Genomic DNA, 12,493 nt, shown 5'->3' with positions numbered 1-12,493 from the left:
TTAATGGTCCCACTATTGCTTTTTCGACAATTTCATTGCCCGCCTTCCTGGGGGGTCCACCCGTTCAATTTAGATGATGGCGGGTACATGAACGAAAGCCCCACTGAGTCCCCCCGACTTCACATGCTTTTCCCACCCGTCTCGGCGGTGTCAGAGGCAAAAGCCGCTGACGGAGGGAGTCCAGCCAGGATTACTGCCAACCTAATCACTATATGCCTTTCTGTCGGGGAAAATGTGACCAGGAAATCTCCTACTTCGAGTTGGCTGAATCGAAGGAACTGAGGTTAAAATGTTCCTTTTTTGCTGTTTCTGATTCCGTTTCCACCTTGGACTCCATTGTCCAGGTCCTTCGTTTGCTGCAACTTGACCACAACGCCACTCTGTTGCCGCCGGGAGCAAAGGTAAGTATTTTTACACTTGTCTCACTATGAATCGTGTGCTAGCATTTCCTTTAGCCTCGTGTATTTTTACGTCGTTTACATACAGTTTTTTATGTGTATTGCACGAGTGTTCATCTTACAACTTATCGTTGTAAAATGTACACACCTGTATTGACACTTAAAAAATATTTATTTGGTGGTGGTGGTTATGGGTGTCATGCTTAAGGTGCCTGTGGGTGTACATTCAACAGTGTATGCATGTTATTGGTGTGCAATACTATCTGTAAAAAAAGGGGATTACACATTACTTGCATACAAACCCGCCGGCATGACGGTGACGGAGTACTGGTAGCCAGTAGAGAAGATGCAACGGTTACACAATCTGTTGATGCCACATTTACATACGGCGCACAGAAGGCCGTCGGCTCAATGGAGTACTTGGGACCACTACCGCAGCAAGACGATGATAATGCTGCCAAGATCCAAATAAGGGCCTAAGATATGTAAATATGTGTAGGGTAGTTATATGTCCGTGCCAACCAGTGTGACCTTTCATGGCTATCCCCTCATTGTATTTTGAATCCACACTTACTTGTGTCTACCAGCTGCGCTCCTTCATGATAGAGCCACTGCTCCACAGGGACCCAACAGAAAAACTCCATCCTGCTCCCCTCCCATTGCCTTGCTGGGCGCATCAACAAACTTCACGCCATCCCGGCCTCGCCAACAGCAATACATCAGTCTAGCTCAATCTGTCGGCAGCCCTAATCCCTGTCTGGCCGTCAAATTTCTTTCATCAGCAATCCCTCCTATGCAGCCACCAGTAACACTACCACCAATTCCTCCACCATCTCCAGTGTGCCATCCTGTTGTACTTCAATAGAAGGACTCAACCTGTCTTTTGTCATGCCCACCTCCTTCTTTTTGACAACCCACTCTGTCTGCTGCAGTTTCTTCGAGTCCCACTGCTTGGGCCTTCAGACGCCTCCCTATTGTCTCTGTTATCCAGCCAGTCCCACGCCTCCTCCAGCTGCAGGAAGTAGTTCATGTGCGACCTTCATGCATCACTTTAAGTTTTCAGAGGTACAAAAGCATTTGTTTAATGCCTAGTTGGTGCAGTTGTTGTTTGGCTGCCGGAAAGGACTTCTGTTGGGCCTGTAGTTTTTTCATGTAGTCTAGGAAAATCCTTACAATGAAGCCTTCAAACATAGGGTCCCCTTTGATTCTAGACCACTTCAGGATGCCATCTAGACTCCCTAGTTGAGAATGTGTGTGATAAGTACACTTGGGGGGAGGGGTGTCAGGAGGCGGATGCAGGACCAGTGCTTTGGGGACGGCCCTTTCAATGACATCTATGATCGACAGTGTAACTGGATCCATTGTATATCCGAGCCACTCCCCCAAGAAGAGGTCAGGAAAGCTTTCTTCCAATCCCTCTAGAAACTCCCCAAACTGCAAATTGCACCTTCAGGCGTCCTCAACTCAGTCCTCCAGATATGGCGCCCTGATAGTGAGTGCAGAACGTGGACTGAAGTTACTCCACCTCCTTTGTGAGTGCTGTGACATTCCTTTCAGTTGCTAGGAAGTATTCACTAACTTTGCGTAAGTCCACAGATTGACCTCTATAGAGATCAAGCTCATTTTTTGTTCCAGTGCCTATTTAGATTGCTGAATGGCCTCTAGGATCCATGCATCTGAGGGTTTCAATGTGATGGGTGAAGATCCTTCCTTCTATGTCTGCCTCCTCCACCCCCCCAGCTCTGCCAGTATATTCTGTCATTTCTCCATTAATAAGTAGCCCCGCCGAGTTAGATATCAACATGTGGGAGAAAACCTGTGTTCCCTTAGCGGAGAATAGTGGGACTACTAATGACGTCAACCTTTGTTCACTGAACTTGCATGACATGGAGATCACTCCCACTTTGAGTGATATTAAGGTTGAGTGGGGCGGGGCGGAGGGTTCATCACACGATGCTTCATCAATGATGTCTAATTGTATGCTTTTGGATAGTGGAAAGTGTTTAATTCTTCCTACTAACTATATGGCAAGCGACACGGAGGGTATCAGTGGGAATGAAGAACTTGTTGATATTGTATCCCCGCCTGAAAAATGTATCCTTGGTGGTCAGTTAAATGAAGAGGTCCTTTCTAACACCATCAATCCTACCCCTGCTTATATAGTACATTCCATACTTAGCTGGAACGTGGCCGGCCTAGCAACAAAAATTGCATCACAATCATGGTTGGATATGGTGAATACTCATTCAATCCTCTGTTTTCGAGAAACCTGGGCCTTAAACCCACTGCATTTACTAGGGTACCAGACCTTCCACGCTTCGGCCTTGGCGACAAATCATGGCAGAAACAAGGGCGGTCTGGCAATATATCTCAGTATTAATAGTGGACTAACTGTGCTGACACACATCCCAAAAGATTCCAATCAGATAGTTATGATTGGATGGGGTAACTCCCTTAATCTCATCATAATAAATTTTTATAATAATTTAGTTCCTGAAGCTCTAAATCAAGTTTTAAATGACCTAACTCATGCAGTTCTCACTTTGAAAGAACGTACCAACAAGGAATGTATGATTGCCTGGGTGGGTGATTTTAATTGCAATATTTGCCAGTATGGGCCAAAAGAACTTTGTGGCCTAGAGAGTATAATGGACGAAACCCCGAATCATTTCAGTCATTCAAAATCAGGGGATAGTTTAAATAGCTTTTTTTTTTTTTTTTAACTTAGATTTTGTTAATGAATTATGCTCACCGTCACTACCTTTTCAAACTACTTTCCATGGAAGAGGCTCAAATTCTGTGATTGATTTTACCCTTTTCTCTAAATCACATGCCAATTTGCTCTCCTTATGGAAAACATTGGATGAGGTGTATGGAGACCATTACGCTCTAATGTTTAATATAAGGAAACATATAGGGCCCGATGTAGGTAATCTCGATTTACCTACTCTTAAATACCGAATCATACCGATTCGGTATTTAAGAGTAGGTAAATTGGAAGTAGGCAGATGTAGGTAATTTTTCTTTTTCAATTACCGTATCTGTAAGATTCGGTATTTACCGATTCGGTAAATACCGAATCAGTATTTGCCATTGATTCCTATGGGCCTTGAAGCCCATAGGAATCAATGGCAAATACCGATTCGGTAATTACCGAATCGGTAAATACCGAATCCTGCCAGGGGGAACGGGGTGTCACTTTGACACCCTGTAGCACCCCAATGTCAGGCTTGTGTGCCATGTGGCACACAGACATGCCCTAAGGGCATGTCTGTGTGTCACATGGCACAGGTGTACATGCACAGATGTGCATGTACACCTGAATTCGTTATTTACCATGCAATAGTATTACATGGTAAATAACGAATTCTTAGGGGCCCGTGGCACTGTTTAAAGCACCACCTACATCTGCATTTACAGATTCGGTATTTGTACCTAATCTGTATTTACCAATTCGGTAATTTTACTGATTCGGTAAATACAGATTCGGTAAAAATACAGAATCTGCAAATACATGCCCCCTACATTGGAAAAGGCATTTACCGGTCGGTAACGGCCGAATTCGGCCGTTACCGACCGGTAAATGCCTACCTACATCGGGCCCATAGAGAGGTCACAAACGATCATAAATACCATTAACTATCAACCCCATATTTCCATGGGACGGACACATGGCTACACTATTAAATGGAATAAAGTGATCCCTAAAACACTTTTTAGAAACCTACTATCCGAAAGACGTACGGAAATTAACATATGCCTATCTCCATTAGAAGACCCGCAAAAAATACTAGACTCGTTTAATAAAATTCAGCAGACCCTTAAATCCCTATTGACACGGCAACCCAAATCTGGAATTAATAACACGAGAGGTTGGTTTGATAAACATTGTACCGCTGCTTTAAAAAATCTGAAAAAGGTGCTACATACCACCCCGCGATCTATAGAGGCTATTAGACAGGCCAGACGTAATTATCGCAAGGCTATTAAGAACAGAGAAAAAGCCTTGAAACAAAAGGCCTGGGAAAATCTAATTTCTGCCTCTAAAAATAAAGATGCCACGGCATTTTGGAAGGCAGTAAATGCCCCCTTTCTGCGAGGCAACCAACCGGAAATGATAGATCTTGCCATCGATGGGGATACTTGGGTCGCTCACTTCAAAAATTTGTATGATGGACAGGAGCTATCACTTATTGCTCCTGAGGGTGGCATTTTACGATCTCCGATCTCCGAATCTCAAGTGAAAAAATTTCCGTTGGATCTTGTTTTTTCATGTGAAGAGGTGAGTCTGGCTATTAGAGAAAGCCCGGCCAATAAGGCACCGGGTCAAGACTCGATACCAGTAGATGTTTTTAAAGGTAATTTAGATTTCTGGGCCCCCCTGTTAGCTTTAGTAATGAACTGTGCTAATACCCATGGTCTAATACAAACTTGGTCAGAAGCTATAGTGGTCCCCATTTTTAAAAAGGGGGACAGGCACGACCCGTCCTGCTACCGTCCAATCTCATTGATTGATGCTTTAATGAAAGTAGCGGGGTGTATCATTTTAAAACGGATGCAAAATTGGATTGAGGAATTGGATATCCTCTCGATTTTTCAGTATGGTTTTCGTCAAGGTATGGGGACGGTCGAGCAGAGCCTTAATTTACATCTTTTAATTTCCAAATACACCATAGCAAAAAAAGGGAACCTTTTTATTACATTTATAGATTTAAGTTCAGCATTTGATTGTGTTGAACACAAACAACTGTGGGCTGCCCTTAAAAGCCTTGATCTGGATCCTTCTATTTTAAATTTCATTAAAGAATTATATAAAGATGCTGGAGCAAGGGTTCGCTTTGGACAACAGGGAGAGTGCTCATCAAGATTTTCAATTAGGAGGGGGGTAAGACAGGGGTGCATTTTGGCACCCCTCCTCTTCTCACTCTATATTGATAAAATTGGTGATCACCTTAACAGTTTTCCTTATGATTACCCTGTCGTGCAAGGCTCCCCTGTCCCCATCCTTTTACATGCGGATGATGCCGCAATTTTACCGCAGACCAGACTGGGCCTTCAGAGGGCAGTCTCTAAGTTCACTCTTTTTATGAGGGACAAGGGACTGAAGGTCAACATTAGAAAAACTTACTCTATGTCTTGTCGACAGGGAACAAAGATAATACCCTGCCCTGTCTTCATAGATAACAAAAAAAATAGAGATTACAGATCAATTCCCGTATTTGGGGATTTGTTTCCATCGTAAATCCACTTGGAAACAAGCTATTTTAGCGAGAAAATTAGCTTTTACTAAGGCCATTGGTGCCCTGCAGAACTTTGCAATTAAAAGGAAGACCTGTCAAAGAGTTGATTGTCATTTATAAAGCCAAATGTGTGTCTACGGCGATTTATGGTTCAGGGGTATGGGGAATCGATTCGGTACTTTGTATCCAACAGATTGAGAATCGCTTTCTCCGGTACCTCTTGGGGGTACGAAAATCCACCCCAAACTATTTTATACATATAGAACTCGGCCTCGCATACATTTCGGACATTATTATGACGGAACCCATCCTTCTATGGCATAGGCTCTGGCTGACCGCTGAAACTGCCTTTAACCGTAACATCATATCCGACTGTTTACAATTGGATGGTGTTAAGCGTGTTAAGTGGCTATCGACAGTTGAAAATATGATGAGTGACATTGGTCATCCAGAGTTTTTTAAGAACCCCGCTACCATGGAATCAATATTAAGGAAGGGGCTTCGTAAAATGGTTTTGGACCATTTAGAAAATAAAAGATGGAAGACGGAGAAACTAAAAAAGTCCGTACTAGCCTACCAAAATATAACTCTTGAGCGGGGCCCACAATTATATCTTAACAGTGATATTAATAGCTACGCTAGAATGCTTTTATCCAGATTTAGAATGGGTTCCTTTTTTCGACTGATCACATTTCCATCTTGTAATGATTGGTCGAGACAAATCTTGCCCTGTCCCTGTGATGATGTGGCCCTCCAATCAAACTTGCACTGCACTTTATTCTGCAAATTTTATCAGGTTCCCGGGAAAATTTTGTTAAGACCAATTCTTAAAGAGTGGGGGATCCGTTCTTGTAGAGAGGCGTTTTTTAAACTACAAAGGATGGAAACCCCAAAAATAATTTTACTCTAATTACATTTTTGAAACTACTGGTGAAATTTAGAAATTCAATGAATTGACTGTATATATCTTTTAAAAAAAATGTTTTAACCCATAGGGCTCTTTGAATTGTACAATCTTAAATAATGTTTTTAAACTATTTATTGTATTTCTTGTGTATGAATATGATTAATATTTCCCCTTTCTTCATCCAAAATTGTAATGATACTGGCCTCTTGTGATACATAGTGAAATCTGCATTGTGCTTTTGATGTATTTTTAATTGTAAGCTTTTATGATATGAAATTTTATATCGAAATAAAGCTCTATTTGATTTGATTTGATTTATTGGTCCATAGTTGTCAGTTGGGAAAATCTCGAGGGCCTGTTGCTGCCCATGCTATTGTCCCAGAGGCCAGCCCCCTTAGAGGTATCCCCAAGTGGGTCCACTGTTTCTGTATTTTAGCTGCTCTTGAGTGTCTGGGGGTGGGAATTCCCTCTCATGCAGTTTAGTTTGTCCACGTTGGCCTGCTACGCACTGCGTCTTCTATGCGCTCACTCAGTTGCAAGGCCCCTGTCATCCCCAGACCACATTAGGCTGCAGGGACCCTTCTCATAGGCGCCCCTGCCACTGGCTGGTCCCCCTGGTCTCCACCGCCCCACCAAGGGGGGCCTCTCCCAGTCCAGGTTACCAGCTGTCTACTGCCAGCCTTTCATTGGTGGTGCGCTGCAGCCTGCCTCCTTAGCCACGCTGTCGTCCGTGGGGCAGGTGCTAGCTGAGAGTCCCCAACATTCTTTGCCACTCCCTGCAGTCCGACCGTGTCTAGCCGCAGGGACCTTCTCCTCAGGACCTCCTACAACTGGTTGCCCTAATGGATCTCTACCACCGCTTTCCTCTGTGGCCTGCAGGATAATCTGTTGCAATGCACCAGGGCCAACCTTCTTAATCAGTCTTTCTTCCACTCGGCTTATAGAGAGCTGCCAACAATCTTCACCGTCGCCTGAAATAATTGCCGGGTTCACCTCAGTCCCTCTGGTCAGGCGCTACAGACAGAGGGCAGGGTGGGGGCCTCTCACACCAGGACCCACACTGATCACTCTGCTTCTCTCCCGGCTCTACAGCAATAGCGGGCTGAGGCAGCAGAAGGCCTGGCGGTCCCCACTCCCAGAGCATGGGTGTGGCCCCAGTCACGTCCTCCACACTGCAGCCTCAATTTGCCGCTCCTGCTACTCTGTGCACCTTTCCGGCTGCTGGGCACCGCTCCCGCACCACTCCCCTGGTGTGCAAGGTCTAGGGGCCAGATATAGGTCGCCAAATACCGGTCGGTAACGGCCGATTTCGGCCATTACCGACCGGTATTTGGTTTCTGAGATGTAGGGGACCCAAATTTTAACAATTCTGTACATTTACCGATTCGGTAAATTTACCGAATTGGTAAATCTAGATGTAGGTGGCACTTAAAATAGTGCCACAGGCCCTTAAGAATTCGTTATTTACCATGCAATACTATTACATGGTAAATAACGAATTCCTGTGTACATGCACATCTGTGCATGTACACCTGTGCCATGTGGCACATATACATGCCCTAAGGGCATGTATGAGTGTCACATGGCACACAAGCCAGAATCAGGGGTGCAACAGGGTGTCAAAGTGAAACCCTGTCCACCTTGACAATTCGGTAATTTTACCGAATCGGTATTTACCGATTCGGTAATTGACATTGATTCCTATGGGTCTCAAGGCCCATAGGAATCAATGGCAATTACTGAATCGGTAAATACCGATTCGGTAATTACCGAATCATACCGATTCGGTAAGAGTTACCGAATTTTTACCTAAATCTCATTTACAAAATCTAGAATACCGAATCGGTAAAATTCGGTATTCTAGAGTCGGTAAATAAGATTTACCTACATCGGACCCTTGATGTGGTATTATCACAGCCCAACTCTCATCTTAGTTCCACCTCTCTCGCTGCTGCTGGGCAGGCCACTTCCTGTTGCAGAGGTACAGATCTCCCCAAGCCCTCACGAAGGGGTCCTCACCAATCATTGCCCTCCGCCGCAGGGCAGACTACAATCAATATTCCCAGGTGTCCACAGGATACTGCAGGATCACACGGGGTCCCAGAGCTACATCTCAAGCCATGCTGTTGGACATCTTGGTTGGCCACGCCCGAGATGTCACTGGAAATGAATGCATCAGTTCATCCCTAAAGCCCTTCGATTTCATTGAACTCATGCCGGAATTCAACAGCAACACAAATGTTCAAAACTATTGTTGAAATTTCACACCATTTGATGATCACATCCACCCTAACGTCATACCCGAGTTTCTTTAATGGTTTATCAGTGATTTCCTTAAAAAGATAGTAAATATAAAATATCATTTACCACCCTCCACTATGTCGCCTCACATGAACATGCCAACTGTGTTAGCCAAGGCTTGTTTTTTGTTTTGTTTTTTACAACTAGATTTGTATTATTTTCGCAATAAAATCAGATCGATACAACATGTAACAGTGAAGTCAGAGTGCCGAAACACGTCGATCATCCGTTCAAATACATTAATGGTAAAAAATACAAATTGAAAATTCCTGGAGTCTCCAGTGCCTTGTGTTCTCGTTAGCAGTGAACAGGACGGAGTGGAACAACATGATAAGTAGTCACAAAACTTTGTCAAAGCTTTCATATTTTATCAAACAAGGCGTTAAGGCAGTACGAAATTCCACCAAACTGTCTTGCCCTACTTCACACTGCTCAGATATTATTATTCATCATGTGAAAGAACTACAGATTATCGTAAATTAGATCATCAGTTGCCTCCCTTTGCAGAACCTATACTTGATCATGTAGCGTATTGTCCAAATGCAGTCCACGGTAGATAATCAAATGTTATTTATAAGATTGTGCAGGGGGACTGTATGCTGATCTTCCTTGAACTCTGTAGAAATTTCAGTCCAGTAGATTTGGAATGAGGCGCGATAAGCCGTTCAAATATCTGAATGATTTGTGTAACCTCTGAAGGACAGCAGTTCACAAGTCTCAATACTTGTAGGGCTGACAACCTTTCATGCTTCTGAACTTGTTACTATGAGTTCTCCAAGTCGGTTGCTCAGTGAGCTGGTATATCCCCCTTGAATAGAGTTACTAATACGGGCCAAGTGTTAACGTCAGACGGCAGGGCTTAGGTGACTGAAATACTCCTTATTTCAGGTTTGTGATGAATAACATTCAATAATTGGCACCTCCTCTGTGGTTCCTGCTTGTTTTTGTCCTGTATTGCACCCAAAAACTTTGGCTGCTTGCAGTAAATTGTCTGGGTGAAATTTGCAAAAGTCAAGCAATTGTATCTAAACTTGCTTCATTCCACATTTGCCCCTTCCACATTTGTTGCAATCCCGGCCAAGCTCCCTTCCAGTGTTGCTTGCCACATGTAGCTTTCTAAAGAGCAGAAGCAAAGTTTCCTCTTAGCTGTGGGCTATTCCAGGGGGCTGATTTAAAGTCGGTGAAGCCCATACAGCCATTGCAGCAATAGCAACATGGGCTCTTAGCTCTACATGTACTTGTTCTTACTCTTCCATGGTGCAAATGGGCACCACAGGAATAGATGATTTGTAAGTGATGTCAGCAGGAAAAAACAGAAAGGTACTAAGGTCAGGATGGGCATCTCTTTGTTCTTAATAAGACATTTACTTAAGGTTCTCCATTAAATATCTAACTTCAAGTTATATCTCTAATGTTTAGTCTCATCTTAGTATTCACAATAGTCATTGGTACAAATCAGCATCGCATATATTTATTTCTAAGAACTGTTCACTAACAAGTCTCTTTTTGTTTTTTAGGCATGCTCCAAACACCAAGCCCTAGCCGAGATCCCTTTGAGGTACCCCGTCTGCCTGATCCTAACCTAGTATTCCCTCCGACCCCTAGGCGCTGGAATGCACAGAAAGACTCCACCTTAGAAAGGCCTAAAACTCTGGAGTTTGTGCCAAGGCCCCGTCCCTCTACCAATCGGCAGCGTCTTGACTCATGGTGGTTCATCTCGCCCAGTCGGAATCGGGGTGAATCGTCAGCCAACAGCTCAAGTACTGAAACGCCAAGCAACTTGGACTCATGCTTTGCCAGCAGTAGCGGTAGCACAGTGGAGGACCGTCCAGGGCTTCCTGGCCTGTTGCCTTTTCAAATGGGAATCCCTGTCCGTGAGCGAACGCTTTTAGATGTCGATGCAGTGGGACAAAGCCAGGACAGCACGGTTCCACTTTGCCGAACAGAACAGAAAACAAACAAATGCGCTGCCTATGAACTGAACCAGGACCTCTGGTCTTAGCATGGTCTTTACCTGGAAAACAAAACAACTCCACACAAGTCAACCACAATTCTTGCACTGAGAATGCACTTTGAAGACATTTGAAGTAGAAAGATAGCATAAAAGTGATATTGCGATGATGTGCAATTGCCTTTCGTATGAGAGACAAAACTCCAATATAAGCTGCTGACCCAAACCACTCAGTGTTTATGAAAATTATGTCTTCCTTTCCATTGTTGTGGGAGATTGACCATGATATAAAAAAGTGGATCAGTTGTGTTGAGAGGACATCTGTGATTTTGAAGATGTGTGAGTGATCATCCTGTATCTTTGGATCAAGTTCATAAGTAAGAGGTGATCAATTCTGCAGTGTTAAGCATGTGCTTGGCTAGTTTGAAATATCATCAAAGTGGTATTAGCCAAATGCTATGAGTGTTATTTGTTAATTGTCCACCTGTCCTTTCGCCTCTGAACTTTGTTTATGTGTACATATGCTTGGTAAGATTGGACTGCACAACATGGCCTCGTCAATGGAGATCCTTTACTTTGTTTACAATACCTTCAGCTCCAATGTTAGGAGAATCAGTACAATATTTAAGTAAGCATTCTGATTATATAGGTTATATATGCAAAAAATGCTAGCCCCCTCTGTTCCTTGTGACGTTCTGCGCAGCACGGCTACAATCCTGCACAGCGGGGCATAGCTGCTCGGCCTGTAATGAGGTATTCCCATTTACACCCACAATGTGAGTATAGCACAGTCTAGGTGGCGCCCAAGCTACTGCGTAGAGTCCTCTGATTGCCAATGGTCTTCTGCAGGATACCTGTATTTTGAATCCTAATGTATTAGTGTGCATGGAGGCATATTGAGTAAGTGTTATCCATCCCTCATGCTCTCCCCTAGGGCTACATGCATTTCCAGCTCAGTAGCTTTCTAGAACCCTCATATCTTTCTAGGTTGTAAAAGGTATTACAAAATGTCCAATACAAATCTGCCACAGAATTCCCGATTAGCTGCAGTGTCATTATGATATAAAACTATTATTATTGAAGGTTGAATGTCATAATATTGACTTCAAAATATTGTGCTACAAACAAATTTAGAAACAATATGTACAGCTAAAATAATATGAATTTTAGAATATAGAGCAGTGGTTTCTTAACTTTTTGATATCTGTAGACCCCCATTTAAACATTAGTGGAATCCGGTGGACCCCACTAAATCATTATTAGAATTGAGAACCTCCACTGAGTCATAACTTAAAGCTGGAGACCCGGGCCTAAGTATTTTCGATGATTTGAAATGCAAACCAATAAACAAAAAATACAGAAACAAGCATTCATCAAGAAAATACATAAAAGACAAAATATGTTATCTATTGACATATATATTTTTTAAATCTTATTTTAATTGTTTTGGGAATGTTGGGCCTTTTTGTAATTTACTTAAGGCTGCCCATTGTCCATACTATATTCTGTTTGATGCATATCATTTAATTTGCAAGCGGTTGCTGACTCCCTGGGTAGAGTTTGGGAACCCCCAGGGGTGCCTAGACCTCAGATTAATAACCACTGATATAGAATAAGCGCAGAATTTGTATTCTTAACTCCGCATCTACATACCTGAAATATATGTACATGCTGGTAACGGGTTCCGATATGCAGA

At 43.2% G+C, this 12,493-nt stretch overlaps 1 protein-coding gene across 1 annotated transcript in view; it reads left to right on the top strand.

The window, feature by feature from the left end:
- MAP3K9 (mitogen-activated protein kinase kinase kinase 9) overlaps positions 1-11,726 on the top strand; it is a 349,830-nt gene extending 338,104 nt beyond the window's left edge. The window contains exon 12 of the mRNA XM_078659615.1: positions 10,364-11,726. Within this exon, the coding sequence (XP_078515741.1) occupies positions 10,364-10,848 (485 nt within the window). The 3' untranslated portion in view covers positions 10,849-11,726. The remainder of the gene's footprint in view (positions 1-10,363) is intronic.
- The last annotated feature ends 767 nt before the right edge of the window (positions 11,727-12,493 follow it).

The sequence above is a fragment of the Lissotriton helveticus genome, chromosome 9, assembly GCF_964261635.1.
Source record: "Lissotriton helveticus chromosome 9, aLisHel1.1, whole genome shotgun sequence".
NCBI lineage: Eukaryota > Metazoa > Chordata > Amphibia > Caudata > Salamandridae > Lissotriton > Lissotriton helveticus.
The sequence above is the reverse complement of the archived record's forward strand: the minus strand, read 5'-3'. Positions and strand labels throughout refer to the sequence as shown.